Raw genomic sequence first — 19,496 nt, forward strand, 5'->3', positions numbered from 1 at the left:
TGGCTCAACGACATGACGCCATGCCGGAGGCACGTGTCTGCCATGATCCATCGGTTCTGTAACTAGCTGCTCTTCCAAAAGTTCCAGAGCCCGAGAGAATGGGCAATGGAAGCCATCGCATCCTCGGTACCCCCCCAATATCACGCCCAGGGATCCCGTTCGAGATGATGTTCGGCACGTTGTTCGGGGCTCGAGTCCGTCCCTCCCTTCTCATGTCATCTGTCGGGAGTGGCCGAGTGTCAAGAGCGAGTTCAGACAATCCAGATCCAGGCGCACGGGTACGGTTGCGCCATGCAGATGCTGAGGTGATTCTGCCCTTCGCGCATCGGCACTAGGTACATAGCGTTCCTAGGACACTTCCTCCAACCCGTGATGCCATGGTCGAGCGGGGAAGCAGACCAACCCTTGTCGAACTCTCGAAAAGGGGGTTCTTGACCCCGCTCTCGATTTGCAGCAGCGATGATGTGGGGTAGCGGGACTTCCGGGCTGCTACGAGATTGAAGAATCGAATAGCCAGCGTGCTTTTGTGGGTGGAAGCGGCCCATCTGTCGCCGAGGGGCAACTAGAGCTCTGGGCCTTGACTCGTTTCGGCGTGCTTGATCGCGTCCGTCTTTCAGACGACGAGATTCGATCGAACGGTGGGGTTGGCTTGAATCAGTCTTCTTCCCACGCACATTGGGAGACTTTTCTTTCCTTCCCCAAAGCTGGATAACAGCCACCCGGATGGCAACCATGGCGCTCGACCCAAGTCACCACATGTGCCGAGCACCTACATATCGGGGCTCTGTTCGCCCCGGAACTAGGTGCCGGGTGGCAACCCGCCCAGCTTGTTGTGGCGTCCATGTGCAAATCGGGGATAAAGATCCAGAGCCACCGGGGCTGACCGGCTGACCGGATCAGCGAGGGGCCGGCCGGCGGCGGCGAACCCTCCCTCCCTCCCTCGGACCCCACGGAAGGGAAACGCCCGTCTTTGGGCAGGGGGTCTGATGACGTCGTCCTATTTCGCTCATGGTGAACAGGAATCTGAGATCAACTGTCTTCCAAAATGGGTGGTTCATCCTTTTTTTTTTAGAGAAAGATTTTCGAGGGTGGCGGCTCCAATCTGGTAACTAACATACACGGTGGGTTGCTCTTCGCTTTGCTGCGGGGTTGTTGTATCGACGACAAGCGCCCGGTGCATGCCCCCTCAGCCAAGAGGCTTTTTTCCCGATCCCCCTGCTCCGCACTGGGGTGCCTACTTGTAGGTTGTATCACGCCTCAATAAGCCTCTGTGGCTTCGACCATGCCTTGGACACCAAGCGCATGTGGTGCAACAGCTCCACGGCCGCGCTGCAGCGTCGAGTCCAGCACGATTTGGTCGAGTGCAGGGGTGCAGGATGCATTTCCTGGAGGCACGCCGTGCCGCTTTCGTCACGCGGTCGGTCAAGATATGCCTTGCTGATCAGGCTGTGGATGAAGGTCGGCCAAAGCATTGGCCATGAACGCTGCCCACCGAGAGGGGATTCATTAGTACCTCTCCCTAGCGGGTTGCGGGCCGCGGGCCAAGGGATGGTTCTTCGATGCGTCTTTGGCCCACTCGAAAACTCGGGGGGGAAAAAGGGGTGGAAGTGGAATCAGCCCTGGGGGTTTGTTTGTCGTTCTGCGGCCGCTGTGGCGATGGCTGGTTCCAGGTTTGAGAGGGCCTCGGCTCGTGAAATCCAGTACCGCTGTCAAACACCCCCTCACTCCCACGGGGCAAACAGCCAGTGTCAGAGCCAGAAGTGGAGGGCAATCATCTGCTTCCGGATTTATGCCACTTTGACGGCATGGAAGACGGCGCTTGTTGCACAGTGCGAAGCTGATGCCCCAGATTGGGCTCGGACCCCCCCCCACCCCTGATTGTGGCGGGAAGGGCACCGGCTGCAAGCGTTGGGTTTCCCTGCGCCTGGGGTTCACAAGAGGTGAAGAAGTGGCATTGTGAGGAAACCTCCAGGGATCAGACCGTTCGCGAAGCTTCAGGTCGGCGGCAAGTGGTGAGGTAATGATCCGACCTGTCGGGCCCAACGCTCTGCAGACATCATCATGACGGATTGCCCGAGTGGTGTGAGAAGACCCGGCGGGCGGTTCATGATGACGAAAGCGGTGACCCTCTCTCTGTTGTTCCCGTCAGGATGAGCACCGCCGTTTCCTGACCCGTCTTGGTTGCTGACTGCCGATGAGTCCCACCAAGCCCAAGACGTCAACAGGAGATCTTTTGTACTCGGACGTGCTCCGCCAGGGCATGTTGGCTTTTAGTGTGGGCTTGATAAGCAGTCCGCCCTCATGCCGGTGCGTCGTCTGTGACGGTGTCACGCCAGCCGCTGACGGAAACACCATGACACCCGATACCTCCCTGGGCCTCGTGACCGCTCAGACTGCGGTGGCATGAATCAATCTCAACGGATCAAACAAACATAACGGGCTTTCCTCCGCCGTCTGACAGTTGTCAAGAAAGCCAAGGCCACTTTGCAGGAGCGTGCTTAAAGCATGTAGGTATGTACTTCGTACTTGGATCTGAGCGCCCTGGCCCAGCAAGCCGGGCGCAATGCAGGCGTCCAGTAGTGTAGGTAGTTAGTGTACAAGTACGTAACCCCACCCCTATGTACAAGTACGGTGTAGGTCCCGTTCCGTTGCCGCCGGCCGCTGATGGATGGTGGATGGGGGCCAGCGTGCTGATCGCATGTGTTGGCACTGCAGGCACAGCTGGCCCGCGGTGAGAGGCTGCGGACGGCTTCGGTGGGCGAGGCCAGGATGAACTGACAATAGGTACCGAGCACGGTGTTCAACTGCCCACAAGTCTCTATGGAACGGAACAAACCATCCAAGTCCAGGACCATCCGATCCCAGTCGGGTTTGACAAAGGACGGGGCCGACAGCAGCGATGGCTGCTTGGTTAGTGTAGTTACCTGAACAGGACGCGAAGTGTCCGCTTTCTGCTGTGGTGACCTCGCCGTCTCACACCGTGCCAAAATGCCAAACAGCCGCCAAAACACTGTGCGGCGATCTTCGTCGATTGGTCGCAGCACAGGGGCGCCCAGCCGCAGCCTGGACCCCATGCGCGCCCTTTCTGCCCAGCTCGGCCTGACCTCAAAGTCGGGTTGGCGGCCCAAAGTCCCCTTTCCCTGCCTGTTTTCTCTTTTCTTTCCCACTTCCCAACCCCATACCACACCCAACCCCGTCTGCCTCGATTCAAACGATCAGGGCGGCCAAAAAAAGCAAACCAAAACTCGTTCAGTAGGGGTAAGTTCCCAATCAACCGGTTTCCATTTTTTTCTTTCCTTTCCGATCTCCATCTCTGACGCGCGCTTTTTTCTTCTCGCACAGTAAACTCATTCAGGCTCGCCGTCAAAACCCCAACGTCCAAACGAACGCTCCCTTTCGAGCGTACCGCCGTCTCCGTGTTCCAACTTCTGGGAGCCTTCGAGCACTTTCGGTATTGCCCATCGCAATACCATCACCGGTCCGGATCGTTCAGGTATGTTCCGTCGTGTTATTATTATCTTGTCATGCGACCCAGTCTTTTTTTTTTTTTGCTTGTTGCTCGGTTGTCACCGGGCTGGCCGATGGGGGAGGGCGTTGCCCGGGCTCTGGGCGTTCGGTCTCAGCCGCCAGGCGCGGATGGTCTTGGCGGACTGGGCCAGGAGGGAGAATCAATGCCTCCGCTCTCACCGCCACCCGCCAGGGCCGTGGGACCTAGGCTTTCAACCCCCCCCCCCCCCCCCCAAATCCTTCATCCACCAAAACACCAAGCCGCCACCGCCATCCTCTCCATCTTCCTCCATCAACACCTACCTTCTTGATCAACCCCGTTGTGACCACGGTGCCACTAACGAGTCGTCCTGCACTTGCAGCCCCTTCATTTTTCTCCAGTAGACTCAGCACTGCTGTCACGGGCCAACCCGCACAACCGCCAAGATGACGACAATGGTACGAACCCCGAAATCCCTCTCGGCGCCTATGGGCGTTCGCTTCGCCGGCCACGTCGCGAAAATGACGGGTGGTTGGCTCGGACCCGAAGGCGTCGTCTTTTCTGTCGTTCTGAGCTCGTCGCTGACCAAAAATACAGGACCTTCGCGTCGGTAACAAATACCGGATCGGTCGCAAGATCGGCTCCGGCTCGTTTGGCGACATCTACCTTGGTACCAACATCATCTCGGGCGAGGAGATCGCCATCAAGCTCGAGAGCGTCAAGGCCAAGCACCCGCAGCTCGAGTATGAGGCTCGCGTCTACAAGTCCCTGGCCGGCGGCGTCGGCATCCCCTTCGTCCGCTGGTTCGGCACCGAGTGCGACTACAACGCCATGGTCCTGGATCTGCTCGGCCCCAGCCTTGAGGACCTGTTCAACTTCTGCAACCGCAAGTTCTCGCTCAAGACGGTGCTGCTCCTCGCCGACCAGCTCATCTCGCGCATCGAGTACATCCACGCCAAGTCGTTCATCCACCGCGACATCAAGCCCGACAACTTCCTCATGGGCATCGGCAAGCGCGGCAACCAGGTCAACGTCATCGACTTTGGCCTGGCCAAGAAGTACCGCGACCCCAAGACGCACTTCCACATCCCGTACAGGGAGAACAAGAACCTGACGGGCACCGCCCGCTACGCCTCCATCAACACCCATCTCGGCGTCGAGCAGTCTCGCCGCGACGACATGGAGTCCCTCGGCTACGTCATGCTCTACTTCTGCCGCGGCTCCCTCCCTTGGCAGGGTCTCAAGGCCGCCACCAAGAAGCAGAAGTACGACCGCATCATGGAGAAGAAGATGACCACCCCCACCGACGTGCTCTGCCGCGGCTTCCCGAACGAGTTCGCCATCTACCTCAACTACACGCGGTCGCTGCGTTTTGACGATAAGCCCGACTACAGCTACCTGCGCAAGATCTTCCGCGACCTGTTCGTCCGCGAGGGATTCCAGTACGACTACGTCTTTGACTGGACCGTCTACAAGTACCAGAAGAACGCCCAGGCCATCCAGCAGGCGGCCGGCAACCAGCAGGGCCAGCAGCAGCAGGATCCCAAGGAGCAGCAGCGCAAGGAAGCCCTGCAGGCCGTGGCCCGCGCCGCCCGCAAGCAGATCCCGGACATTCAGGACCCCGCCCGCGCCGTCCCCGGGAGCGACAGGATGTGAGTGACTCGTCAGCCCAAGCAAACCCAGAATTCCTAGTAGTAAGGAATCATGTTTCCTTCGAGTTTGGTGTGCTCGTCATGCGCTGGCCGAAGGCACGAGGCTGACCGTGGAATGCTAATCAGTCCTCGGTAAACAGGCTGCGCTCCGCTGCCAAGGCTCAGGGCGCTGGCCCGGGATACTATCCCCCCAACTAGTAACCGGCCGGCGGAGTGAGTCGTGGCTGCAACCACGCTCGGATTTGACCACACACCTGTTCTTTGGGCTGCATGCGCTTGTTCCTCGTTGGCTGGCCGGGCTCGGCCCCCTCCCTTCTTCCCCCCTCGAAACGGCCCCGCCGTGAGATTCCGGTTCTCTCGCCGCGGCGCCAATCGTTGTAATACGCGGGACCCGGGTCAGCATCGATAACGGACACACGCCCCTCAGCACCATCAACACCACCATTCTCAATCTTGGCTTTCTTTTTTTTCTCCTTTCGTTTTCGTTTTCGGCACCGACATTTCCTTGTGGCATTATCGGATCTGCTCCACGACATTTATCCTGGCTCGGGTGATATCTCGTTCCGGCTCGCCGCCGGGTGTGCTGACTCCGGTCAGTCGCCCGATGGTGCTCGCCTGGACGGGTCAATCTACCGAACGGCATGTCCGGCACCCTGGCTCTTCGGGGTGTCGTCTGCTGAAGGGAGCTGCCGTTCGCCAGAGCGGCTCTTTCGCCATGTCACGGCAGGGTTGAGAGCAACAGCTCAGCGACGGAATAGCGGGGATCGTGGAAGCAGGCGCCGGTTGTCCTGGGCAGCCGCCTCTTCTCCCCGCCGAAGGGAATCGGACAGCCACCTCAACATCTCTCCCCTCTTGCCTTGTTTTGCGTTTGTTTCCTTTCTGCTGGTTCTGCATTTCGTTTCGCGACATCTGCATTTTACCACGCACCGGGTATCGCTTGTGGGGAGGTAAAGGGGACGAAGCGATTTCCTTGGTTTCTCTTTTGGCAATGGCAAAGGACGAAAGGGATGGGCAAGGCAATCTTGGTTCTGTCATGGCGGTGGCTGGGACCCCCTTTGGTCGGCAACGCGCGCCGGGGGGTTTCGGGCCTGGTCAACGTTTACGGTCATGGCGGGGAGATCGAGGTTGGGGTACATGGCGAAGACATCAGCCACGGCTGTTGCCTGAGCCCCCGGGGATCACAGGAATGTTTCAGAGCAAGGAAGGTCGGCTGGCAGGCGGGAGAGGCATCAGGATTGTCCGTGGGGGCGGCAGCCGTTGTTTCTTCCAGGCAAGGCACTTTTCCACTCTTAGAACCTGGTCAGCGTTGCGAGGACGGATGGGCGGACAGACGACGAGAGGCCTCGCGCTTTTCGGAGTGGTCCGGTCATCGGTGACAATGAAGAGCTGGCGGGGGGGAAGAGTGGAAAAGGGGTCCAGCGATGCCTTCTTGGGTCTCGGATCAGAGGGAACATTTCGATGGCTTGGGTTCGGGGAAATGATGCCCAAACTGCGCTCATCTCAGGTAGTTCTTCTTAATACAGGTCTTTCGTTTTTCATTCTTGCTCTTGGCTGTTCTTGTGTCGAGCCTACGATGCTCTGTGCCGTCACATTAGTATGCCGTAGGCGAGCGGGAGAGAAGCGTGCTCAGCCTCCTTTCGTGTGGCATGACCGTCATGGTCCTTGCGGGCTGTGCGGATGCCTAGGACGACGCCACCCGTCGGGATGCCCGGGATGTCTCCAGGGAGCACACACGGAGGGCTTGTTGTAAGTAGGACTGAAGTCGGTGAGCAGCAAAGGGGGGTTGGTAAGACGGCCTGCGCCACCCTCTGATGTGCTCCGTGGAGAGCTTGAGGTTGGAACATAAGCTTGAGGGGGTGCAACTTGTAGTGTCATGCATTTTGTGGCCCGCAGCAGCTTAGGAAGCTAAGCCTGTGCAAGGAACAGCCACGGCTGACCGTCCGCTGCCCTGATCCGTGTGTGTTGGGGGGTCCGCGCGATCTGAGCTCAATCAAGCCTCTCCACTCACGTCCCCCCCCCCCTTCTTCTCTCTCTCTCTCTCTCACACACACACTCTCACTCTTGGTCACGTCGACAGGCTCGAAGCTGCAGCTTGTCATCGAGCTCTTGCAACGCCCTCCCAATTTGTCGCTGCCCGATCCGGCATCCCTGCAGCGAGCTCGCCAGCATCTCGTCTCGCATCCGACAGCATCACGCAGCCGCCCCGCGGGTTCAGGCGGTCCAGATCGCCACACCTCCAAGCTTGGCGGCGGGACCAAAGCTGGGTTTCCCTCTTTGATGCAGGTGGTTATATTTTGGTGAGGCCTGGTTTGGGCTTGGGATTTTCGACTCGGCCCTTCCGTTCGTCTCGTGGGGTGCCCGGCGAAAAGAGAGGTTCCTCGCCAGCAGCGCCCGCCGGCGGTCATCCGATTCATCCATCCACACATAGGTACATATTGATTATAGCCGGGGGACAGGCCAATAAGCCTGCATTCCGATCAACGCAATGCCCTCCACGGATCCTGCAGCAGCGGGCACGCATGCGTCCGCCAACGACGCCGCACCGGCAACCTCCCAGGCTGCAGCCACAACACCATCATCCACCGATATGGCGCCGCTCTCCACGCTCGATGTGGTTATCCTCACCTTCAACTGCGCACAGAGCCTCATCAACCCCGCCGTGTTTGCGGCTCATCTGCATGGAGCGTTGACGGGTCAGAATGGGAACGGCAGCAGCAGCAGCAGCACCAGCACCAGCAGCAGGAATGGGTTGCCTGACTTGGTGGTTTTGTAAGTTTGGTTTTTTTTTTTTTATTGTTTTTTTTTCTATTCTATCGATATCTACCTAGATACCCCGGATGTCATGCAGACAGGCTAGGCTAGGCGAAGCACCGCGTGGCCGTGGTTCGCCTTTCTGCATGCATGGGTTTATGATGGAGGAGAGATGAGATGAACCGCAGCTCATTTGCCTTGTGATCTTCACCAAACGTCTCTGTTCGACTCTTGGTGTTTCACCATGTCACCATACACACATGGCTGGATTGGCATCATGCAATACTAACAAAACATGTAAAAAAACAGCTCGCTCCAGGAGATAGCGCCCATGTCGTACTCGTTCATCGGGTCCTACTTCCTGAACCCGTACTATGCCCGCTTCGGCGAGGCGCTCAACCTCGCCTCGTCCTGGGCTCTCGGGTATGGCGATGCGCCCACGACGGAATTCTCCCCCGACCAGGCCGCCTCCGCCGTGAGCAGGCGATCGGGCTCGCCGCCGTACACGCTTGTGCGTGCCAAAAACGTCGGCATGACGGCCCTCCTGCTGTACGCGCGGGACCCGTCCGCCGTGACCAACATCGCCGAGGCCGAATGCGGGTTTGGAGCGGCGGATATGGGGAACAAGGGAGCGGTCGGGCTGAGGGTAACGTGGACGGAGGGAGGAACAAGCGGCGAGGAAGGGCAGCAGCAACAGCAGCCGCCGCAGGGGAAACAAACCGAGCTCACCTTTGTCGCCGCCCACCTCGCCGCCATGGAGTGGAACCTCAAGAAGCGCAATGCCAACTGGCGCAGCATCGCCGGGGGGCTAACCTTTGCCAACCCCCGCGACGTGCTCCCCGCTGACGCGATCCTGCGCGCGCCGGCCGAACCGACGCCCGACCTCTCCGGCGTTGGCGAGACGGCGCCGCCGATGCGGAAGAAGAAACGACAGCAGCAGCAGCAGCAGCAGCAGCAGCAGCAGCAGCGTCTCACGACGGGCGACGGCCCTGATCCGAGCAAGGAAGAAGCTCAAGACGAGCTGCTCGAGGACGACACGGCGTCCGAAACCGACGGGGACGCCGACTCGGCCGTCGAGCCTCTCCTCCCCCAGCGCAGCTCCGAAACCGCCACCCTCACGCCCTCCCAGGCCGCCGCGCTCCACGACCTCTCCATCTACAAGCCCACGACGCACCTCTTCGTGGCGGGCGACCTCAACTACCGCATCAGCAGCCGCACCCCTCCCCCCGGCGCCGTCTTCCCCTCCTTCGACCCCCGCGCCCCCGCCGAGCGGCGCTTCGACGCCTTCCTCCCGCGCGACCAGCTCACGCGCGAGCGCAGGGCCGGGAGGACGCTGCACGGGCTGAGCGAGGCCGACATCGCGTTCGGGCCGACGTACAAGTTTGACGTGCTCGACGCGTGGCCCAGCCCCGAAGACGAGGCCGGGGCCGGGACCGGGGCCGGGACCGGGCGGACGCAGAGCGGGGACGAGGAAAGGAGGCCCAAGAACGGCGTGCCGGCCGTGCCGTGGCGGTTCGCCCCGCACCGGTGGCCCGGGTGGTGCGACCGGGTGCTGTACTGGGAGGTGCCGGACTGGGCGGCGCGGGACGGGACGGATCAAGGCCAGGGCCAGGGCCAGGGTCAGGGCCGGGTCAAGATCGACGTCCTCGCCTACGACGCTCTCCCGCTCCTCGCCACGAGCGACCACCGCCCGGTCTACTTCCGCGCGCGCGTCCCCGTGCTGGGGGAGGAGGAGATGCGCCCGCCGAGGGAGGTCCTCGACGCCAAGGAGGACGCGGAGGACGAGCCGGCGGGGACGTCCGCCTCCGCCGCTGCGGCTGCAGGGAGAGGTGACGATTCCGTGACGATGACGACGACGACGACGACGACGACGACGGATCCGCGGCTCCGCCTCCCCGTGCCCGTGGACGTGTACGCGTGGGAGCGGCGGGCGGCGGCGCGGCGCAAGGAGGTGGTGGTGGGCTGGTCGGCGCTGCTGTGGAGCACGCGCGAGGGCGCGGCGGCCATGGGGACGGCGGTGGCGGTGGGGGCCGCGGGGTGGTGGTTGTGGAAGGGTTGGTGGTGAGCCGTCGGCGTCCGTGGTGGATCATGATTGTCATTCTTGTCCTGTGTAGCGTTTGTTTCCTACAGCCCCTGCGGTTTCTCGGTGGGGTCCTCTTGGAAGCTGGAGCATGTCTGAGGTGGTCAACAACAAGCTGCCTGCATCGAGTACGTATATACATGCATATATATATATATATACAATTGGGTGTATGGCTCATTTGTTTTGCATCCTCGGAATCCATGGCAATCCCGTGGATGGGCTTGATATCCCGAGGGTGGACATGGATGGGATGAGGATATTATAGGTAGAACTTCTTCAAGCCATGCTATATTATCACCCCCCCTTTTTCCACCTCTTATTCTCTCTCTCTTTTTTCCCTTTTCTTTCTCCTTTTCACTCTTTTTTTTTTTTCATGTTTTCGTTTTCCTTTTCCCTCTTATTTTTTTCCATGTTTTCTTTTCCCTTCTTTTCTTTGTGTCTCTCTCTGTTTCCTGTTTTCGTCTCTTTTTTTTCCACCTCACCCAGGATACCCGGCCAGGGCGAACAAACCACCGAAAAGCCAAAAAAGATGCTAGAAGACCAACGAGCAAGTAAAAAAAAAAACCAACGTAGATAAGGATTTGCCCATCTGCCTGCCTGTCTGTCTGTTGAAGCGCCCCGTGAACAGCCTACCGCCCACCTCACCCAAGGAACACCGGGTATTCGCTCGTTCTCTGAGGGCGAAAAGAAACAAGACCAACCCCGTTTGTCAAAAAAACACAAAAATAAAGGAAAAGAAAAATCACCAAAGGTACCTCTTCATTGTGGAAACCAGCTCCCGCAAGCCAAACCCAACCTAACCCAACCCCAACCCAACCCAGCCCAACCCAACCTAATCACGACGAACCGAACCGCAGACCCTGCCTGCCTCCTCACCCCCCCCTCTCTCTCTTCCTCCCCTCTCCTCCCCCGGATCCGGCACTTGAATTTCAATCTCCCACGCCATGTCGTGTCATGTCATGTCGTGAACAGACCAACGACCCTTCTGAACGAAGGAACAAAGGAGGCAAGGAACCAAGGAAACGAACCAACAAGCCACCGCAGAATACGACCGCCATCATGACCACGCCGTGACACCGTCGCCCCCAAGAGCCTCGTGTTTTAAAAGTCCTTAAAGTACTCGTCGTACTTGGCCTTCATGTCGTCCGTGTACTCGTCCCTGCGGGCGTCCTCCTCCGGGTAAATGTCGAAGCAGCTCGCGTCGCCCGGGTGGCGGATGGGCGGGATGATGGGCCCGCGCTGGCGCTTGTGGTAGACGGCGTCCCAGTCGACGCCGTCGAAGAAGGGGTGGGCCTTGACGCGGGCGGCGCCGCCCGACACGTTGCCGAGGCGGCGCGAGCGGTCGACGGTGCACAGCTGCCGGATGATGTCCTTGGCGGGCTCCGAGAGGGCCGGGGTCTGGGGGAAGACGACGGGCTTTTCGATGATTCTTTGCAGAGGGGAAACGAAGAAGAAGAAAAAAAAAAAGGGCGGGAGGTCAGCAAGGAAGATGGATTGGGGAGGAGGTGGGGGATGGTTGGATCGGATGTAGAAAACGCACTGCTTGTAAATCTCGATGGGGTTCTGATGCCAAAACGGCGGGTACCCCGTCAGGAACTCGTAGATGAGCACGCCGAGGGCCCACCAGTCGACGGCGGTGGTGTGGCCCTTGTTCTGGATCACCTCGGGGGCGAGGTACTCGGGGGTGCCGCAGAGGGTGTACGTCTCGACGGGGTGGCCGGACTCGCGGTTGCCGAGGCGCTTGGCGAAGCCAAAGTCGACGAGCTTGATGTGGCCGTCGGCGTCGAGCAGGAGGTTCTCGGGCTTCATGTCGCGGTAGGCGACGCCGCCCTGCTGCTCGTGCAGGTGCTCGAGGACGAGCACGATCTCGGCGGCGTAGAAGCGGGTCGTGTCCTCGTCGAAGCGGCGGAGCTTGCGCAGATACGTAAAGAGCTCGCCGCCGGGGACGTAGTCGAGGAGCATGTAGAGGAAGTCGTGGTCGGCGAAGGACGTGATGAAGTTGGTGATGAAGGGGTGGCCCCGAACGTCGGCGAGGATCTGGCGCTCATGCTGGACGTGGTCGAGCTGTTTGAGCCGGATAACTGCGCGCGGAAGGGAGGAGGAGGGAGATATGTCAGGCTGTGCGTTCTTTCTGAAAGAGTTTCATGGGCCCCCGGCCTGTCCTATCCTGTCCTGTCCTGTCCTCTCCTGCCCTGCCCTGCCCTGCCCTGCCCTGTCCTATCTGGCCCTGCGGCGAGCTTACCTTCGGTCTTGCGTAATATCTTGAGAGCGTAGACCTTGTTGCGATCCTCTAGGGTGCCGTGGGAGGGACGAACGAGGCAGACGCGGGCAAAGGTTCCTACGGGGTTGTGAGTTAGCGTCGCGCGACCCGGGAGGGCAAAGGGGCGCACCGGTTCCTAATGTCCGCACCCTCACGAAGTCGTGGACGGTCAGCTTCCGGGAGGTAGGGTCGAAGGGTTGGTTGTCGACGTCATGATGCGGTGGTTGTTGTTGTTGCTGTTTCTGCTTCTGCTGCTGCTGCTGTTGTTGGGCCGCTCGTAACGCTGCGGCTTGCAAGGGGTGCAGCCCGGGGGGAACTGCCTGGGCGTGCGCGACCGTGGTCGCCATGGTGTTGATGGGGATGGGGTCGACGGCGTTGTCTCGAGAGGGCAGTGTCTTGAACGGTGGGGTCCCGGTGTTTGGGCGCGACCACATATAAGATAGGTACCGATAGAGGCGCCCTCCAATTCGAGGACTTGGGCCGAGATGCCTGCCGGTTAAGATAGGGCTGCAGGTACACGTGGTCGCGGTGGATGGCCGTCTGCAGGACGTGGCAAAGGGCAGCGATTGGGTTGCAAGAAAGCCGTTGCGTCTCGCACCGAGCCGGCGAGGCGAGAGGGGGGATATAGAATCGGACCCGGAAATGGAGTTGTTGTTGTTGTTGTTGTTATTGCTGTTGTTGTTGCCGTTGCCCAGGGTTCAAGAAAATCAAACGAACAAGTCTCGAGTTTGAGGGTATATTCTTTCAGAGGTCATGTAAAAGAAAAGAAGCGTTGTCTATTGCGTCGAAAAGCAGACGACGCAAGCAAGAAATTGGGGCAAAAGCAAGACAAGACAAGAAAGATATGCGAGTGGCGGACCGGCTGGATGCGGCGAGGGAGATGATGAAGGGAGTGCGCATCTGGATACGGGAATATCCGGCCGGGATTGGGGTTTATGGGGATTCACTATGGGATGGATGCGACGGGGATGGCGGCGGCGGCGGCGGCGTCAGCGTCGGCGTCAGCGGCGGCTTGGATGAGAAATGGCAACGGCGCTCCCTGCATTTCACATGAACGGCCCAACCCCAGATGCTCAATGTTTAGCAAGGTTACGGTATGTACAGACGGCCAAGTGGTAGCTCGGGGCCTTAAACCCCCTAAGGTAACAAGCGGGCGCCGGGGGCTGGGCGGGTTTCATCGCAGCGTGGAGCACCGCAACCGGGACCCAGGAAGGACGGTGCCCGGTCAACGTGTTTGAGGAAAGCGATCCGAGAGGGGGGGCGGGGGGGGGCGACGTTGGTTGTCGCGGGAAAGCAAAGGACCTAGGAATGACGTTTGGCGACAAGACAAGCCCGTGGCCTGCAAGGGGGGGCGAGGGGGAGCCGGTGCTTCAGTACTTGTACACTAACACGGAGGAGGAGGATCCACGAACCATGAGTGAACCATCCATGAACCCGGGAGGAGGGGAGGGGAGGGAAGGGGGGAGGATTCCAACATCGCCAATGCCCCGGGAACCTAGCCGAGGCCAGGGTTCCCGAAATCATGGATTGCAGGACCTGCGGCCGGCGGGCTGATCGGGGGGGCATGGACACGATCGAGATCGCTGGACGGCGATAACTACCTATCATGGATGCCCGAGGAGTGTACACCAAGGCACGCCCGTTCCGGTTTTTTTGTTGGTGACGGGAGTGAGGAGTGAGGAGTACTGTGTACCTAGGGAGTGAGGTCACTGTCACTAGGTAGGTCAGGTTGTTCGTTGATGTAACTCAACTACCCCTGACCTGAGGTGCAAGCCGTGTGGTCCTGCTGCCCTGGGAGGCTCTGTGACATTGGTCCCCCCAAGACCCAGACTCAGAGGACAGGACTCTTGGCTTTTCTTCAAGCGGCCGCTGAGCTACGGTGTGTCTGTCTCAAGAGATCCAAAAAGAAGGCTGGACCTCACCCGCCCATGCCCGATCCGAGGACCCGGACGTCCAGTCCGGTCCACCCGGGCCTCGATTCCACTTCGGTGTGGAGGTGAGAGGCCCAGGGCAGTTGAGGATTGTGGATAACTCAGGTAGCCCGTGACGGGAAGATGAGACCAGCCCGGGCGTGGACCTTTGTGGAGGGGGGGGAGGGGAGCGCTGGGACGCGGCGCCCAGACACGCGACACTGGCCGGCCTGAGGTGGCCTGGGGGACCCGTTGGTAGGCAGTAACTAACACAGCACATGAGGTGCTCCGAGACCCGACGGGCAGTTCGTTACCGGGCAGTACCTTACTTTGTACGGTGCAGTGTGTGTCGCACACAAGCTGCCAACCTGGCGACCTGACCTTGGGGGAACCGGGCACACTGGACGGCCCGGCCCCTGCCCTGCCCAGGGCACCCGAGCAGCCCGAGCGCCAAGACTTGAAGGGCGGGGGTCCCGTCGGCTCTCGAGGGGGCGGCCCATCTCGACTAACCTCCAGCAGCACTTGCAGCACTTGCAGCACTGTAGTAGTACACAGTACACAGTACATGCTGGGCTTCCAGCACCTCGCTCCCAGCACCGGCAGCCCCACCTGACTCTGCCGGGGCCCACTCGGCGGGTGGGCGGCTGCTGGCTGTCAGTCGGTCCTGTCAGTGGCATCCGGGCCATGCCTGCTTTCTGCTCCATCCGGCCAGGCTGACGCTTCTTGGGAAACACGTCCATGGAGGCTCCAGCTTCGCTCAACCTCAACCTCGATTCCAACTCCGGCCCAGCTCTCAACCCCCCCCTCTCTCAACCACCCGCTTCCCCTCCACCACAACCGCAACCTCAATCTCCCACCCGAGTCCCGAGACCGCCTGTCGGCCCAACACCACCACCGTCACCACCACCACCGACGAATCGACGAGATCCCCGCCGTCTCTCCCCCATTTGACCCCCCCGGGGTCAATTGCTCGACCCGCCGCCTCCGCCGGGCCATGCGATCCGGGCCCCGGCCATCCTCGACTCCTTCCTACGCTTGACATCTCTTTTCCTTCTCTCGCTCTCTCGCTTCCGAGTCGTGGCCCGCCCTTTTTTTTTTTTTTTTTTTTCTCTCTCTCCCTCTCTCTTCCTCCCCTCCCGGATCGGGCCGCCGCTGAGCCGCTCGCCATGTTGAGCTTGTCGAGCTTCGTCCAAAAGGCCCAGCAGCTGTTGGATCCCACCCAGGGCCTCTCCATCTCGTCCGACCCCGACCGCAACCCTTCCAAAGCGTCCCTCTTCCAGAGCCAGTTTCGTCTCCCGTCGTCCCAGCACCCCCTCTACGAGATCACGGCCGAGCTCACCATCCCCCCCGCCAACGCCACCCAGGGAGACCGAGACCGCGACCGCGGGTTCCAGTACGCCGGCAAGCTCCATCTCTCCGAGTCGTTCCTCTGCTTCTCCACCACCCCCTCCAGCTTCCTCCAGTCCGCCACCACCGCCACCTCGTCCATCTTCACGGGCCAGACGCACGGCGGCGGGCCCAACGGCAATGGCTTCACCTTCCCCCTCTGCGCCATCCGCAGGGTCGAACGCCTGCACAGCGCCAACTTCCAGGTAGGCCGCCGCATCGGAAGGGGAGAGGGGAAACCAGCGCGGGGACGGCATGGCTCCCCCGGCCAGAGGCTTTGTTTTGTCTGACCCTTGCTCGTCTTGACCCAGTTCGCCCTCGCCATAACCACGTGGAACGGCGTCAGCCAGGAGGCCGCCAAGGACAAGGACAAGAAGGAGCTCCGGGAACAGCGCATCACCCTCCAGCTCGCCGGGAGCCGCCAGGCCTGCGAGCGCTTCTGCGACGGCCTCAAAAGGGGCCTGCGCGCCAACGTCGGCAACGTCGCCAAGCTCAAGAGGGTCATCGCCGAGTGCTACTCGGAGTACCTGCTCCGCCCGGACGACCAAAAGAACGCCGTCCCGCCCGACGCCGGCCTCGGCATGCTCTTCAAGTACCCCGGCGACCCCAAGAAGCTCCGCGACCGCGCCAAGATGCGCCTCTGGGCCGAGTACCTGCGCGACAACGGCCGCAACGCCACCCTCCTCCGCCAGCCCACCTTCCACAAGCTCATCCGCGTCGGCCTGCCCAACCGCCTGCGCGGCGAGATCTGGGAGCTGACGTCGGGCTCCATCTACCTGCGCCTCGAAAACCCCACCCTCTACGCCGACACCCTGGCCGAGTTCCAGGGCAAGGAGTCGCTCGCCATCGACGAGATCGAAAAGGACCTGAACCGAAGCCTGCCCGAGTACCCGGGCTTCCAGAGCGACGAGGGCATCGGCCGCCTCCGCCGCGTCCTCACCGCCTACAGCTGGGTCAACGCCGACGTCGGCTACTGCCAGGCCATGAACATCGTCGTGGCCGCCCTGCTCATCTACATGTCCGAAACCCAGGCCTTCTTCCTGCTCTCGGCCCTCTGCGACCGCCTCGTCCCCGGCTACTACTCCACCACCATGTACGGCACCCTGCTCGACCAAAAGGTGTTTGAGGCCCTCGTCGAGCGCACCATGCCCATCCTCTGGGAGCACCTCGTCCGAAGCGACGTCCAGCTCTCGGTCGTCTCGCTCCCCTGGTTCCTGTCCCTCTACATCAACTCGATGCCCCTCGTCTTCGCCTTCCGCGTCCTCGACGTCTTCTTCGTCGAGGGGCCCAAGGTCCTGTTCCAGGTCGGCCTGGCCATCCTCCGCATCAACGGCGAGGAGCTGCTCGACGCCGCCGACGACGGCGCCTTCATCTCGGTCCTCAAGTCCTACTTTGCCCGCCTCGACGAGTCGGCCCACCCCGCCTCCGAGAACCCCAAGCTCCGCGCCGTCACAAAGTTCCAGGAGCTCATGGTGGTCGCCTTCAAGGAGTTCTCGGGCATCACCCACGGCACCATCACCGAGCTCCGCCTCAAGAACAAGGACGCCGTCCTCAACAACATCGAGAGCTTCGCCAAGCGCACCGCCATTCGGAACCTCGGCCCGGACAGCAAGCTCCTCTCGAGCGACGAGCTCGGCGCCCTCTACGACCGCTTCTACGGCGTCTTGTACGAGCGGCAGCAGCGGGACCAGCTCCTCAAGCAGCAGGAGCAGGCCCGCCGCGCCAAAGCCAGCCGCTCGCGCATCGCCGAGGCCGCCTCGGAGGGCCACGGCGTCGAAAAGGGCCGCGTCGGCCTCGGCCCGAGCACCAGCCTCATGGACTACGACGCCTTCCGCGAGTTCCTCGCCGCCATGTGCAAGTGGGCCATCTCGGACTCTCCCGCCGCGCCCCGCCGCGACCCCGTCGCCGAGCAGAGGGGCTACGGCAGCACGCGCCGCGCCGAGCCGCTGTCGCCCTGGGGCTCCGGCCCCGAGCCGGCCGACCACGAGTTCCTCCAGAGGCTCTTTCGGAACTGGGACACGGACGCGGCCTCGACCCTGACCCTCCAGAAGGTCGTGTCGGGCATGGCCCGCATCAAGGGCAAGCGCGACATCATGGGCTCCATCAACTACTTTTTCGAGCTCTACGACGACGACGGCGACGGCAAGGTCGACCGCGAAGGCATCCTGCGCATGTCGGAAGCCCTCTTGTTCCTCTCCCGGCGGGGGCTCGAGGGGGCCAGCTCGTCCAGCCCCGCCTTGGCGCTGGGCCCCGACGGCGTCGTCGGCCCCGGCGACGTGCCCGGGCAGCCCGTGAGCGAACGGTTCCTCGGCAGCGTCAGCGCCTTCATCCGGAGGTGTTTTGAGTACGCCGACCCGGACCACCCGAGGAACCAGCCCGACGGCTCCGTCCAAGACGTGGGCTCCAAGCTGCAAGCGACGCGGTTGGACGAGGACCCGGCCGGCGAGGAGCTGGCCAATCCCGACGCGTTCGCCATCGGAGACGACGACGACGACGACGATGATGATGACGACCTCCTCGCCATGGACTCGCCGCCCGGCAGCCCCAAGGCCGCAGCTGCGCGGCCGAGCAGCCACCCGCCGCCCGCCCTCCCCGCCAACGACAACAACCCGACCGCCCGCCGCAGCGTGTCCAAAGCCCAGTCCGAAAAGGCCAACATCGCCCTCGACCCCGCCAATCCCCTGCACATCACCCTTCCGACCTTCCGCATGGTCGTCCTCGCCGACGAGCTGCTCGAGCACTTTTTCGAAACGGCCTTCCCCGCCTCCTTCCACGTCATCGAGGGCCTCGCCTCCGCCGCCTCGGCGAGCCCGGCCGGCGCCTCCTCGCTGACCACCTTCACGAGCCTGGGGCTCGGCGGTGCCGCCCGCGCCATCAGCGGCGCCGCGGCCCCGTCGCCGGCGGCGCCGGCCGCGGCCTGCGCGGCGTGCTGGACAACATCGTGACGGACGGCATGCGCGTCGCCGCCGAGGTGCGCCGGCGCATGGAGGAGGCGCAGCGCGAGCTCGAAAAGAGCGCGCTCGCGAGCCAGCAAGCAGGAGGACGGCAGCAGCAGCAGCAGCGGCGCTCCGGGGACGAGGACGACGACGAGGATGACGACGATGACGTTCCGCGTGCCGGCGGCGCCGGCGGGAAGGGCGCCGGAGGCGCGTACGGCGGGGATGCGGAGCGGAGGAGCGTGAGGAGCTCGGATCGGGACCTGCTGACGGGGGCGGATGCGGAGGCGAGCGATGAGGTGGTGCCTACGGGAGTGGAGTCGGCGGCTGGTCAGGGAGTTGATAGTGGTGGTGGTGGTGGCGGTGGCGAGAGGAGGAGGACGGGGGTGATGGAGACGCCCAAGGTGGTGGGGGTAGAGTTTGAAGGGTAAGGCACCTAGGTATCTGTACGGTTTCCCTTTGTAGATTGTCGTTGGAGGAGGGTGTAAAAGGTGCAAGGCCGGGTTGGTTTGGATGGGTTTGGTTTCTTTTTCTTTTCCGCCGGGTTGGAGCGTCATGGAACCAGGCGTAGGATGGGGAGTCTGGGAGCATTGGACTTGCGTCTCTCTCTCTCTCTCTTTTCCTGTCTCTCTTGTGTGTGTGTGTGTGTCTGTGTGCATGAGCAAGTCATGGACATTTTGTATAGTTACCTAGGTAAGCAGGCCATCCGTGTCCATCTATGCTCCCTTGGCTTGGGCGTTGCCGCCAAGGACGGACGATCGTAAGGTCCAGTGCTCCGTGCCGTACGCCTTGTGAGCGGTGGTTGGAGGTCAGCCATGGCTCCTCCGTCTTGAGAACTCGTAGATGCCTAACTAGGTAGATATCTGGTCCCTAGGTTCAGCTAGGGACTGGCTGGGTGACTGAGGTAATAATAACTGTCGGATCCAAGCGGGACGGCCGGGCGGCAGGGCTGTTTGGGTTGCACAGCAGGCATGGAATGGGATTGCTTCTCGGTTCGAAAGAGGAGATATGTAACCAGGGATGGATGATGC

General features: G+C 61.6%; 4 protein-coding genes across 4 annotated transcripts; 3 read left to right on the forward strand and 1 right to left on the reverse strand.

Moving 5' to 3' along the window:
* Window positions 1-3,942: 3,942 nt before the first annotated feature.
* On the forward strand, window positions 3,943-5,337 carry VTJ83DRAFT_1802 (uncharacterized protein; the record flags this gene model as incomplete). Its single annotated transcript, XM_071008002.1, has 3 exons — window positions 3,943-3,945; window positions 4,085-5,139; window positions 5,280-5,337. The coding sequence occupies 3 exons, from the start codon at window positions 3,943-3,945 to the stop codon at window positions 5,335-5,337; spliced, it is 1,116 nt and encodes a 371-aa protein (XP_070868342.1).
* Window positions 5,338-7,624: 2,287 nt separating this feature from the next.
* VTJ83DRAFT_1803 (uncharacterized protein) lies at window positions 7,625-9,955 on the forward strand (the record flags this gene model as incomplete). The annotated part of the gene is made up of 2 exons (XM_071008003.1): window positions 7,625-7,908; window positions 8,200-9,955. 2 exons carry the CDS (start codon window positions 7,625-7,627, stop codon window positions 9,953-9,955), a joined length of 2,040 nt encoding a protein of 679 aa, XP_070868343.1.
* Window positions 9,956-11,074: 1,119 nt separating this feature from the next.
* Window positions 11,075-12,580, reverse strand: VTJ83DRAFT_1804 (uncharacterized protein; the record flags this gene model as incomplete). Its single annotated transcript, XM_071008004.1, has 4 exons — window positions 11,075-11,402; window positions 11,514-12,054; window positions 12,216-12,311; window positions 12,364-12,580. 4 exons carry the CDS (start codon window positions 12,578-12,580, stop codon window positions 11,075-11,077), a joined length of 1,182 nt encoding a protein of 393 aa, XP_070868344.1.
* Window positions 12,581-15,309: 2,729 nt separating this feature from the next.
* VTJ83DRAFT_1805 (uncharacterized protein) lies at window positions 15,310-18,474 on the forward strand (the record flags this gene model as incomplete). Its single annotated transcript, XM_071008005.1, has 2 exons — window positions 15,310-15,735; window positions 15,841-18,474. The coding sequence occupies 2 exons, from the start codon at window positions 15,310-15,312 to the stop codon at window positions 18,472-18,474; spliced, it is 3,060 nt and encodes a 1,019-aa protein (XP_070868345.1).
* Between the last annotated feature and the right edge of the window lie 1,022 nt (window positions 18,475-19,496).

Source organism: Remersonia thermophila, chromosome 2 (assembly GCF_042764415.1).
Source record: "Remersonia thermophila strain ATCC 22073 chromosome 2, whole genome shotgun sequence".
Lineage (NCBI taxonomy): Eukaryota > Fungi > Ascomycota > Sordariomycetes > Sordariales > Chaetomiaceae > Remersonia > Remersonia thermophila.